The sequence below is a fragment of the Solanum dulcamara genome, chromosome 4 (genome assembly GCF_947179165.1).
Source record: "Solanum dulcamara chromosome 4, daSolDulc1.2, whole genome shotgun sequence".
Lineage (NCBI taxonomy): Eukaryota > Viridiplantae > Streptophyta > Magnoliopsida > Solanales > Solanaceae > Solanum > Solanum dulcamara.
Genome location: NC_077240.1, coordinates 60,618,466 through 60,632,453, shown reverse-complemented (window position 1 = coordinate 60,632,453; position 13,988 = coordinate 60,618,466). Strand labels below are relative to the sequence as shown.

At 38.4% G+C, this 13,988-nt stretch overlaps 1 protein-coding gene across 1 annotated transcript; it reads left to right on the top strand.

Moving 5' to 3' along the window:
- The first annotated feature begins 11,423 nt into the window (after positions 1-11,423).
- LOC129884284 (uncharacterized mitochondrial protein AtMg00810-like) lies at positions 11,424-12,099 on the top strand. The gene is made up of 2 exons (XM_055958606.1): positions 11,424-11,701; positions 11,760-12,099. The coding sequence occupies exons 1-2, from the start codon at positions 11,424-11,426 to the stop codon at positions 12,097-12,099; spliced, it is 618 nt and encodes a 205-aa protein (XP_055814581.1).
- Positions 12,100-13,988: the final 1,889 nt, after the last annotated feature.

The window sequence follows — 13,988 nt, the reverse complement described above, 5'->3', positions numbered from 1 at the left end:
CTGAGGCAATCTCTTTGTTCCTCAATTTGCAAATTTGGCGATCAAGAATTTGGACCGGGACCTCTTTATAGGATAAGCTATCCTTAATTCCAATACTATCAATGGAGACTACCAACGAGGGGTCGCCTAAGCACTTCTTCAACATCGAAATGTGAAATACCGGATGAATAGAGGTGAGCTCCGGGGGTAACTCCAACTCATAGGCGACACTCCCAATCCACCTCGCAATCTGGTAAGGACCAACGTATCGGGGACTAAGCTTCCCCTTCCTTCCAAACCTCATGACACCCTTCATGGGTGACACTTTCAAGTACACACAATCATCCACCTCAAACTCTAAGTCTCTCCTTCTCACATTAGTGTAAGATTTTTGGTGGCTTTAGGCTATCTTTAGCCTATCTTGAATAACTCTCACCTTCTCCATGGCTTGGTGAACAAAATTAGGCCCAATCAAATCAACTTCACCAACTTCAAACCATCTAATTGGCGATCTACACATCCTCCCATACAAGGATTCATAAGGAGCCATTTGAATACTTGCATGATAGCTATTATTATATGGAAACTCTATGAGAGGTAAGTGGTCATCCCAATTTCCTTTGAATTCAAGCACATATGCCTTAACATATCCTCCAATATCTGGATGGTGCGCTCTGCTTGGCCATCTATTTGGGATGAAAGGCCGTACTCAAGTTCACCTTCGAACCCAGTTCCTTCTGAAAGAATTTCCAAAATTGGGAAGTGAATTGAGCTCCTCTGTCTGAGATGATAGACAAGGGAACTCCATGCAATCTGACTATCTCCTAAATGTATAATTTTGCAAAATCTTCTGCAGTGTCAGTAGTCTTAACTGCCAAGAAGTGAGCTGATTTCATCATTCTATCCACAATCACCCAAATCAAATCATGTTGCTTTTGGGACCTCGGTAAACCTATAATAAAGTCCATATTAATCATCTCCTATTTCTATTCCGGGATTTTTATATTTTGAGCTAACCTTTATGGCCTTTAATGCTCAACTTTTACCTGTTGACAATTCGGGCACTTGGAAATAAACTCCGCGATATCTCTCTTCATCCCACTCCACCAATAATCTTCCTTCAAGTCGTGATACATCTTTGTAGAGCTAGGATGAATAGAGTATTTGGAACCATGCACTTCGGCCATAATCCTTCCTCGAACATCATCGACATCCGGAACACACAATTTATTTTGGTACCTCAACACACCATCTCCATCTTTGGTAAAAACCATCACCTCTTGCTTGTGAACAACTTCCTACAGATGGAGAAGGATGGGATCTTGGTCTTGCTTCTCTTTTACCTCTATCACAAGTGAGGATGCAGACCCATCCTGAACATTAACTTCGCCTTCATTGTTCTCTTCAAGACGAACTCCCAATCGAGCTAACCTATTTACCTTCTTCACCAATTCTTTACTTCCCTCTTCTAGATGGGCATTGCTACCCATAGACAACCTGCTAAGAGCATTAGCAACAACGTTAGCTTTACCTAGATGGTAGAGGATGCTCATATCATAGTCTTTGAGTAGCTCGAGCCATCTTCTTTACCTTAGATTGAGTTCCTTCAGGTTGAAGACGTATTATAAACTCTTATGATCGGTGAACACATCAACGTGCACTCCATACAAGTAGTGGCGCCAAATTTTTAAAGCAAATACCATAGCTTCCAGCTCAAGGTCATGAGTTGGGTAATTCCTCTCATGAACCTTAAGTTGTCTTGAAGCATAGGCTATCACCTTCCCCCTCTACATTAACACACAGCCTAAATCGATCCTAGATGCATCACAATAGATCACAAAACCCTCTATTCCATCGGGCAAAGTTAGAACAGGAGCAGTGGTTAGCTTGGTCTTCAATTTTTAGTAACTCTCCTCACAAGCTTTGGACCATTAGAACTTAGCCTTATTTTAGGTCAGCTTGGTCAATGGCGATGATATGGATGAGAATCCCTCTACAAACCTTCGATAATAGCCGGCCAAACCCAAGAAGCTTCTTCTCTCTATCGAGGATGTGGGTCTGGGCTAATTTTTCACTGCCTCAATCTTCTGAGCATCAACCTGAATACCATCTCGAGATACAATGTGGCCTAGAAAGGCTACTGATGCAAGCCAAAATTCACATTTTGAGAACTTTGCATACAATACCTGGTCTTTCAAAGTTTACAAGACGGCTCTAAGATGACGGGCGTGCTCCTCATTCTTGGAGTAAACCAAGATATCATCTATGAATACAATCACAAACATATCAAGATATGGTTTAAATACTCGGTTCATGAGATCCATAAAAGCTGCGGGGGCATTAGTCAATCCAAAGGACATGACCAAAAATTCAAAGTGGCCATAACGGGTCCGAAAAGCTGTCTTTGGGATATCACACTCCCTCACCTTCAACTGATGGTAGCTCGATCTTAGGTCTATCTTTGAGAAATAGGTGGAACCCTGAAGTTCGTAAAATAAATCATCTATCCTAGGGAGAGGGTATTTGTTCTTTATAGTGACCTTGTTCAGCTGCCTGTAGTCAATACACATTCTAAGGGACCCATCTATCTTTCGCACAAATAGGACCGGAGCACCCCATGGTAAGACACTTGCCTAATGAATCCCTTATCTAATAAGTCTTTCAACTGTTCCTTCAACTCTTTCAACTCAGCCGGAGCCATTTTATACGGAGGGATAGAGATAGGTTGGTTATCAGGAAGGAAATCAATTCCAAAGTCGATCTCCCTATTAGGAGGGACTTCAGGCAGATCTTCAGGAAAGAAGTCAGGAAACTCATTGACAATCGGAAATGACTCAAGGGATGGAGACTCAATACTGTCATCTTTCAGTCGGACAAGGTGATAAATACACCCTTTTGAGATTAGCTTCTTGGCCCTAAGGTAGGAAATAAACTTACCCTTAGGCACGACAGGACTACCCTTCCACTCTATGACCGCCTCATTCGGGAATTTGAACTTGACAATCTGAGTTCTACAATTGATAGAGGCATAACAGACATAAAGCCAGTCCATGCCAAGGATCACATCAAAATCAACCATTTCTAACTCAACTAAGTCAGCCAAGGTATCCCTGTGATGAATTGACACAGTGCAATCTCTATAAACTTTCTCAGCTACGACAGAATCACTGACAGGAGTAGCTATGCAGAAAGGCTCACGAAGACATTCAGGAATTCTATCAAATTTACTTGCCATGTAAGGAGTCACAAAAGATAGAGTGGCAGCCGGATCCATCAAAACATAACAGTCAAGTGAAAGGACTCGAATCATACCCGTTATGACGTTTGGGGAGTCCTCCTGATCTTGGCGACTACCCATGGCATATAGACGGTTTGTACCTCCACTCTAACCTAAAGTAGTGCCCCTCTGATTACCTCTAGCAGGTGGTGCAGTGGTAGAATACTGGTCTTTGTTCCCCCCTATTGGACACTCTCTCTAAAAATGGTTAATTTGGCCGAATTTATAACAACCAACCCTTCCCGCTCTACACTCTCCCAAGTGGAGCTTACCGCACTTGCCGCATGGTGGCTTCCCTTTTGAACCTTGACCCATGCTAACCTTAGATTGAGAACCCTGGGGTTTGAAATTCGGGCGACTCTGTCCCTACTGATCATACTTGTTCTGCGGCATAGGTGCACTGGCGGTAGATGAGGCATAGTTCGAAGGCCTCTTCTGGAAGAAGGACCTATTGCCCTTGTTTTGCCTCTGTTCATTCTCATGCCCCGCTGATTTTGCCTTCTTGCTCAGATGCTCCTCTCTGTCTTTCCTCTTCTCATCCTCCACCTATTGAGCATACACCATTAATCTTGAAATATCCATGTCGAAGATTAACAATGCCGCTTTGCACTCCTTCTTTACATATCTTTCCAAGCTGGAGACAAATTTTCTCATCTTCAACCTCATATCAGGGATCATCACTGGAGCATATCTAGACAGCTGGATGAACTTTAGACTTTACTCCTTAACAGTTATACCTTCTTGTTTTAGATTCACAAACTCCTCAACTTTTGCTTCCCTCAATTCTCTGGGAAAGAAATGGTCAAGAAAGGCTCCCTCAAATTCATCCCACATAGCAGGTTCAGCATCTTCACTTCTACCTTGTTCCAATTGGTTATACCAAATGTTTGACACATCTTTGAGTTAATAAGACGCAAACTCAACCCCCTCGATCTTCGTAGCACGCATAGCTTTCAGGATCTTCCACATCTTATCAATAAAATTCTGGGGTCTTCATCAACCTTAGAACCCGTGAATACCGGCGCATTCATTCTCAGAAAGTCTCTAATTTGGGTGGAAGCACTTGGGAACTAGAGATCAGAGTTGGCGAACTCTGGTTACCATTTCGGGAAACCACTAATTGAGTAATCATAGCAATTGCCCCTCGAAAATCTGCCTCTGAAGTTGGTATAGGTGGAGTAGTAGGCATTTGAGGTGCCTCCGCATACCTCGTTGGTCGGCCTCTAGCCCTCGATGGTCATACCTCTAACTGTGGCATCTCTGCGTTATCAGCATTCCTCTGGCTAGCAGTACGTTTAGGAGGCATTATCTATAACGTATAAACACACGAATTAGAAAGGAAGTTTATAAAGTTTAACTCTATCGCACGAATTCAGAGTATAAAAGAAGTGAAATAATTCTTAATGTCTTCTAGCCTCCTGATTATAAGTATGGTGCACAAAACACTCATAAGAAAGACTCTACTAGACAAGGCTTTGTAGACTCCCTAGGACTCTTGAACTCTGTGCTCTAATACCATGTTTGTCACACCCCAGAAAGGTACCCTACACGTGGCCGACACTCGAAAGCCATTTCTGACCTTCAAGTGAACCACCTGGTCTAGTCACACTTTCATTCAATCACATTCTCTCTGCGGAGGACTCAATCACAGGAATACTATTCATAATTTAGGGCCAAAGGCCAAGCAACTATCAAATCAACAAACAGCTTTAATAGAACTACTCAAAAGAACAATCCAACATTCCCACACTCTAGTCTATGAAGCCTCTATTAATAATTTGGGAGGTACCAATGACAAGTCTATGGCTACCAACAATCAAAATAAAAAAAATAAAACAAAGCTGTAAGGAAGATTCGATATCCTCCGGAAACTAGGAAGACTCACCAACTAGCTGGGAGTGGGTAGATCTTCAATAGTGCATCGGTTGATGATCTCTAGTACCTGTCTCTGCATCATGAAATGATGCAGGCCTAATGGCGTCAGTACATGGAATGTACGAGTATGTAAAATGGCCGAATGAAACAAATATCAAGGAAGAATCAAATCAACTCGGAGTCTCAACTCAAGAGAAATAACAACTCAATCCAGTGTCCTAAGTCTAAACAAGAATATGGTTTAGACGGGACCAATCACATACCATTCAACTCGATCCGACTCAGAGTACTATCAAGACCTATATGAGAGTTTCTCTTATCCGACAACCATTACTTATGAGCAGTGATAGTATAACAAACCGACGTTGTTGCCACATCCGTTCATACTTTGCCAGGGTATGAATGAATCAACCAATCATGGATCTTATCGATCAGTCAAGTCCTATCATTTTAGGATAATAAAATGTGAAACATCCGACTTTAACGATTCGATCCCATGGAAAACATCCAACTTTAACTGTTCAATCCCTTCCTATGTTGGCGGCGTAGTTCATGGGGTTCGAGTATGGACTATACTCTTACCCACTCGGTGCTCGATACTCCCCCCAAGACTCAATGCTCATAAAACTCTATCAAATCAACTCAATCAAATCATATCGACAAGTCTCATTTACAACCTTGTCAACTCATCAACTCTGTCACAATCAAATCTCTCCCAATCATACTATCCGATCAATTCCAATCACATCTTTCACGAGTAGATTACATATGTATTTATAACAACATATAAATCTATCCAATCGTTCCTCTATTCATTGAACAATCCTTTTGGGACTCAACACAACTCCAAAGTTTTAAATCAACAAATTCAAGAATAAGCAATATATTTAAGAAAAAAATAATATTCCTTATCATAATCAACATAGATATGAAATTAACAATATATGCTCAACCTCTCATCTCAATCAACTCATACCGACATGTAGCACATCAGTTTCTTGACTCCACAATATCAACATAATAGAAATTAGGGTAATAGATGAAAAGGACCTATTTGGACCTAATTCTATCAACAAACTTCATTCTTATGAACAATAAATCTCAAAGAAGGTGTAGGGTACATGGGTGGAATCAACCCATGCTTTAAATAGCCTTACATACCTTATTGAGGACTTTGAAGAAGGCCTTGATGTTGGGTCTCTAATGGAAGGCTTGAATTCTTGACGCTCTTGGAGGCACTCTTTGTTGGAGAAAAAGAAGAAGAAGAAGAGAGGGAAATGTTAGGGCTTTTAGAGAGAGAGAGAGGAACTGAAAATGGTCCTAAAAATGTTCTAAGGCTGTGTATATATAATTTGGGGAAATACCCAAATTTACCTTTCTCCAAAATCTGGAAAATAGGCAAAAAACACTCTTGGCGCGATAGTGGCGCGTCGCGCCAGGGACCAAACTATTGAGGCTATTTTATGGCACGATAGTGGCGCGTCGCGCCCTTACAGCGCCAAGCCCATATTTTTTGGTTTCTGGAAAACAGGCTTGAAAACCCTGCACATCTTCTAGTGGCGCACCGCGCCAGGGACCAAACTACTGAGGCTTGTTCCTGGTGTGATAGTGGCGCATCGCGCCACTACGGTGCCAAGCCCAGGTTTCCAGTAGTTGTCACCCAGGCCTGAAATTTATGCAGTACCCATCCGTCTTAGGACCGTCATATCTTTTGACTCCAAACTCCAAAAGTTACATTCTTGGTGGCGTCGGAAAGAAGACTCGACGACCTTTAATTTAATAGGTCGTGGGCCACCCAAATCATTATATTTCAAATGATATGGCTGTTAGAAGTCGACCCTTATACAAACTCCCTCAACAACTTACCCAAAACGAATCCTTTTGGACTTAGCTTGGTTCTAGGGATCCTTTATGATCTCACATCACCTCTAACACTCTTTAATTACTTGGGAACTCATCCTAACTCATTCATACACTTCACAATAAATGAGTTCGACCCTACACGTATACAAGAAAGGTCTGAATCTTAGGGAAAATTTTTAGGGGGTGTTATAATATCCTTCTTCTCCACATGGTTCACCCCATTTACCTCCACTGACTCTATTTAGTTCCTTCTCCTATTAGTGACTACTACCCTATGAAAGAATTTTGTATTACAGTTCCCCTCCTTCAACTATAATGCCGTCAATTTTTGTCTCCAACTAACATCTTGGGCTAAGTCCAAGTCAGCTAACTCCTTTGTCAAAACTTCTTTCTCTCCTTCCTCTTCTCTTCTAGCTGCCTCCCCACTTCTACCCTCTCCAATTACCATACATCATACATAATCTCTTCTATTTTCACCTCTACCCTCCCAAACACCTCTTTATTCCACACCCTTTAAGTTTTTTAAATGAATTTCAACTTTCTGGGAAGGTCTAAAAAAGGCCTCCCCTCCACCACATAGCTACTTCACCAACTAGCCACTCTTTTCTAGAAATCAAACACACATCCACATGTTCTTAAATCTAAAAGGAAGTCTCATGTGCATTCCTATGTTACTATCTAACAAGATGGTTGAACTGTCTGAACACAGCCACGGGAGAGAAACCTAGTTTAAATTGGCTGCCAACTCCTCTAAAGAAGTAGATATTAGGAATCTATCTAGTTTTGATTGAGAAGATAAATCCTCTGATCTGTACCATGTGGAAGAGGAACTTGTTAAAGACAAATCAATAAGACAAAGATTGTTAGTAAACTCTGAAAATTCTTCCATGGCCCTGGACTCCTCCCTACATGCAAACCTGTTCTCCATTAATCTTATGGCATTAAAATCCTCCAACACCCCAGGTATATCTTATCTTCCTATATCGTCACCTAAATACTCAATTATCTCCTTAGATCCCTCCCCCACAGGTTCATAGATATTCTTAAAACTGTTAGGAATTTGCTTTTGACCTGCAGTTAACTTATTTTTACTGCTTTAGTAATAAATAAGACTTAGTCAATTAGTTGTTAGCCATCTATTTCTATTATTTAGGAGCTAGTTAGTGATTAAAGAAACATGTGTTTACTGTTTTCTTTTTAATTCTAAGTCTTATAAATGTAACCGGTAGCAATCAATGAAAGTGCTCTTCTGCCGATATTCTTCTTACTTTTCTACTTTATAATATTTTTTACTTCTGAAATTAACCAACAAATTGGTATCAGAGCCTTTTTTTCTTGCGGGATTTGTGAGTATTTATATGAGTAAGTATTTAAAGTGACTTCAGTTCCACAACCAGAAATACCAAAAGATCAAACATAGAAGAAATTTCAAGTTTCTTGGCAATGGCACCTCATGTCTTCAATGGTGAAAATTTTCACATGTGGAAAGTGAGGATAGAAGCTTATCTTGAAGCTTTAGATCTTTGGAAGGCAATCGAGGAAGATTATGAAGTTCTTCCCGTACCTGGAAACCCCATAATGGCTCAAATCAAAAATCACAAGGACAGAAAAACCTGAAAAACCAAAAAATCTAAGGCAAAGGCATGTCTTTTTTCAGCAATGTCTTCAACAATTTTCACTCGTATTATGTCTCTAAAATAAAAAAAAGACATTTGGGATTATCTCAAGGTAGAATATGAAATAGATGATCATATCAAAGATATGCAAGTGCTGAATCTCATTAGAGACATTTAGTTACAGAAGATGAAGAAATTGGAAACAATCAAAGAATACTCTAACAAGCTTATGAACATAGAAAACAGAGCACGATTACTTGGTTCTGAGTTTAAAGACTCACATATTGTTTAAATGATTCTAGTTACTGTACTGAAAGATTTGAATCCACGATTACCACTTTGGATAACACTAAGGATCTGTCAAAAATTACTTTGGCAGAATTATTGACTTCCTTGCACACTCAAGAACAAAGAAGCCTTATGAGAGAAGATGGAATTAAAGAGGGAGCATTAGCGGGCCAAACATTAAGATAGTGGAAGATACAAAAAGAAAAACAATAAGAAGAACCATCCAACACATGGAGAAGGAGCTCGCTACAACAACAAAAGCACAACAGGTAGCTTCAAAGGAAACTATCCACCTTGTAAGCATTGTGGAAAGGATGGACACGTGCCATGTAAGTGTTAAAGGCTGGATACTAAGTGCAGTAAGTGCAACCACCTCAGGCATGAAGTAGTTATCTATAAGAATAAATTATCGAAGCATAATGCAAATGCCCAAGTTATTGATAAACTAGAGGTGGATCACTCATTTGGCATTGTATTTTGGAAGCAATGTTTCAATTGAGGCTTGGTTGATTGATAGCAGATGCACAAACCATATGACTCATGACAAAGAGCTCTTTGAAGACTTGAAACCTGCCAGAATTACAAAAGTCAAACTAGGTCATGGCTATTATATTCCAGCAAAAGGAATGGGAACCATTATAATTGAAACACAATCAGGTACTAAAGCAATTCCTGATGTTCTTTATGTACCATATTTAGACCAGAACTTGTTAAGTGTTGGTTAATTATTACACAAAGGTTTCAAATTGTATTTTGAAGATAAACATTGCTTAATCAAGGAAGCCTTAAGACATGAATTGTTTAAAGTCAAAATGAGAGGCAAAAGTTTCTCATAAAATCCACTAGAGGAAGAACAAGTGGTGTATTTGACAAGAGAAAATGTTGTTGAGTTATGGCATAAGAGACTCGGACACTATCATTATCAAGGGCTTCTCAAAATGAAAGAATTGGAGATAGTCGAGAACCTTTCTAAACTAGGAGCGAGTTCTACAAATTGTCGAGCTTGTCGATTTGGAAAACAAAGTAGACTTCCATTCCTAAAAGAAACTTGGAGAACATCAAGAAAGCTGCACTTAGTTCACACTGATATTGGAGGACCCCAAAGGACTCCTTCACTTAAATGTAGTCTTTACTATGTTATTTTTATTGATGGTCTGACCTAGATGTGCTAGATTTATTTTCTAAAGTTTAAGTCAGAGGTCAAGAGCACTTTCTACAAGTTCAAAGCGAAGGTGGAAAATGAAAGTTGTTGCAAAGTTCAGATTTTATGATCTGAAAATGGCGAGAACACTTCTCAACAGTTTGGTTTATTTTGTGAGGTAGCAGGGATTGAACGTCAACTTACTGCTCCTTATACTCTAGAACAAAATGGAGTTAGTGAGAGAAAAAATAGATTTATTTTGGAGATGGCATGATGTATGTTGCATGAAATTTTTTTCCAAAGATGTTTTGGGCAGAGGAAGCAAATATAGTTATGTTCCTACAAAATCGACTTCCCTTAAAAGTTGTGAAAGATCAAACTCCTTTTGAAGCATGGTATGGGTACAAACCTCCGCTGTATTTTCTTAAAGTGTTTGGTTGTCTTAGTTTTACCTATGTTCCTCATGTCAAACGAGATAAGCTAGGCAAGAAGGCTGCCCCAGGCATTTTTATTGGGTACAATAATATTTCAAAGGCATACAAAATCTTTCAACCTGAAGGTGAGAAGATAGTTATCAATAGAGACGTCCACTCATGGAGAATGAAGAATGGGATTGGGATAATTCAAGGAATTATGTCTAGAAAATAAGTTCGTGGTTAAATTAAAGAGAGGATGATCCACTAGTTAGGGGAACTCGATTTCTCTCTGATATATATGAGAGATGCAATGTTGCGATTCGTGAACCTGCGAACCCTCAAAATGCTCTCAAAGACCACAAGTGGACAAATGCAATGGAGGAGGAGTTGTTTATGATCGAAAAAATAATACATGGTAGCTTATTGATAAAACTCAAGGCAGAAAGGTAATTGGGGTAAAGTGGGTGTTCCAAACCAAACTAAATGTTGATGGTTCAATCAACAAGCATAAAGCAAGGCTTGTAGTTAAGGGTTATGCACAAAATTTTGGTATAGATTATTCTGAAACTTTTGCTCCAGTTCCTAGTCTCGACACGATCAGATTGCTTCTAACTATATCTGCACAACGTGGCTGGAAAGGGCATCAGATAGATGTCAAATCAGCATTTCTTAATGGAATTATTGAAAAAGAAATTTATGTTGAGCAACCTAAAGAGTTTGTTGTAGAAATAAAGGAAGATAAAGTCTATCGACTACGTAAAGCTCTTTATAGCCTAAAACAGGCACCAAGAATTCGGTACAGTCGAATAGATGATTATTTTCTTGGCCTCGATTTTCAAAAGAGTCTTTTAGAATTCACATTGTATGTTAAACACAATAGCAGTAAGATGATTATTGTTTCTCTTTATGTGGATGACCTTTTGATTACAGGGAGTAGTGAAAGGCTAATTGATTGGTTCAACTAAGATATGATGCAAGCTTTTGAAATGTCTAATCTTGGTTTTATGACATATTTCCTTGGAATGGAGATTACACAAGGAAAAGATGAGTTTTTCATTTGTCAAAAAAAGTACGCAAAGGAAATTCTCAAGAAATTCAAAATGGAAAATTGCAAAGAGATTAGTGCTCCCGTGAACCAAAAAGAGAAACTAAGTAAAGAAGATGGAGCCGAAAAGGTGGAGGAGACATACTTCAGAAGTTTTATTGGGTGTTTGATGTATCTTACAGCAACAAGATCCGATATATTGTATGTTGTAACTGTTTTATCAAGGTCCATGCATTGTTCGTGTGAAATACATTTGCAGGCAGCCAAAAGAATTGTGCGTTACATCAAAGGAACCATCACCTATGGAGTCAAGTTTCAGAAGTCAACCTGTGAAGCTTTGTGGGTACTCCGACAGTGATTGGGGTGGTTCTGAAGATGATGCAAAGAGTACTTTAGGGTACTGTTTCAGTCTTGGTTTTGGAATTTTCTCATGGAGTTGTAAGAAACATGATATTATGGCTCGATCTGCTGTCGAAGCTGAGTTTGTGGTAGCTGCAGCAGTAGTAAATCAAGTATTATGGCTGAAACAAATTCTGGTTGATCTACATATGGAGCCGACTGGAAGCATCGAAGTATTCGTAGAAATAAAGCAACACTAGCTATTTCTCACAACCCTGTGTTTCATGAATGAACTAAGCACCTCAAAATCAACTTTTTCTTCTTGATAGAAGTGCTAAAGGATGGAGATATAACTCTTGTCTACTGAAAGAAGGAAGAACAATTGGCTGATATCTTTACTAAGCCTTTACCAATCAGCAAGTTCGAGCATCTCAGACCGGAAATTGGAGTTTACAGTTTACAAAGCAAGGAGGAGTGTTAGGAATTTGGTTTTGATCTGCAGTTAACTTATTTTTATTTATTTAGTATTAAATAAGACTTAGTAAATTAGTTGTTAGCCATCTATTCTTATTATTTAGGAGCTTGTTAGTGATTAAGGGAACGTGTGTTTACTGTTTTCTTTTTAATTCCAAGTCTTATAAATGTAACCAGTAGCAATCAATGAAAGTGCTCTTTTACTGATATTATTCTTACTTCTCTGCTTTCTAATATCATGTACTTTTGAAATTAACAACCAAAAACTCCATTCCATTCCATTATCGATGTTTCTAAACTGCATTCCTAACAAGAACTCTCCCTTATTAATGTTCGTACAGTCGAAATTTCTATTATCCCAAAGAAGGAGATTTCCTCCCGCACTTCCTTAAGTTGAAATTTTCCATTCAAGGAAAGCTATTTTTAAATAGATTAAAAAAGAAAAATAGGTAAATATTATTAGAGAAAAGAGAGTGCAAGTTGTGAAATTTAGATGATGTAACTTTGCAGTGTTCAGCCATAAATGGGCCTATTGATGATATTTTGTAATTATAATTACCATAGTAGAACCACTATTTGTAAAAGAAACAGTGTATTTTGGACACTTAGGGCGTGATTGAGCATGAAAATTGTGAGTTTATAAAAAAAATAGTTTTTATTTTCCAAGTGAAAAAAATGATACTTCATTTATCCTGATTTGTGACACACTTTTCTTTTTAGTCAATCTCCAAAAGAATGAAATATTTCCTTATTTGACAAATATTTAATGACAATTTTTCTTTTTAGTCAATCTCCAAAAGAATGAAATATTTCCTTATTTGACAAATATTTAATGACAATATCAATATTTAATCCATGTTGGATCCTCACTTATTTGCCAAAAAGTCCAAAAAGGTTTATACTTCTATTTAAAAATTCATTATTTTAAGGGTAATTTTGTAACATTGCAAAGTCTTCTTATATTTCTTAAACGTCGTGCACAATCAAACTTCATCACATAAATTGGGACACAGGGACTACTTGGAAATTAGAGTTGTGTTTAACCATGAATACAAGTTAGAGTTGTTTTGAATTCTTATGAGTGATTTGGAGTGAAAACAATTTTTTGATGTTTTTCAAATTGCGTAATTCAACTTCAAGTTGAGTTTCAGATTTTCCAAATTTTTGTGGCCGAACATGCTTTTCGAAATTCAACTCTAGAAAAAAGTCAAAAATATTCATGGCCAAATGCCACTCAGTTAACTAAATGCATTGTCTGTATCTGACACGAGAAAAGTGTTAGAGTTGTAAAATTCTAAGTTTCTCGGACTCTTCACTTTAGGTTCCGCACCCGTGTCGACACGACGTGGGTTTGGGTTTGGGATCCATACCCGATTTGGTCAAGTAGTATAGGGTACTTTGACCAAATTCGAGGGAGAAATTCTCGATAGATTCAATGATTTCTATAATCAAAACACAAAAGTTAAGGTGAAATTGAAGAAACTGAAATACCTAGTATATAAAAATTACTATTGTCACTCCCTTTCCTTTTATCCCTTTCAGGATTCTCTTCTTGATCAGTATTTCTTCTTAAGTTTTCCACATAATATCTCATTATTTAGGTTAATAACGCTATTTTTAGATATTTAAATTATTTTTAGCCAAATTCATGCACTATATCCATACATGGAACCGT

What these genes read in the sequence shown, in the direction of transcription:
- LOC129884284 (XM_055958606.1), top strand. Translation starts at nt 11,424, where the DNA reads ATGATGCAAGCTTTTGAAATGTCTAATCTTGGTTTTATGACATATTTC. An exon ending in GCAACAAGATCCGATATATT is followed by an intron (nt 11,702 to 11,759) that starts GTATGTTGTAAC and finishes ATACATTTGCAG; the next exon opens with GCAGCCAAAAGAATTGTGCG.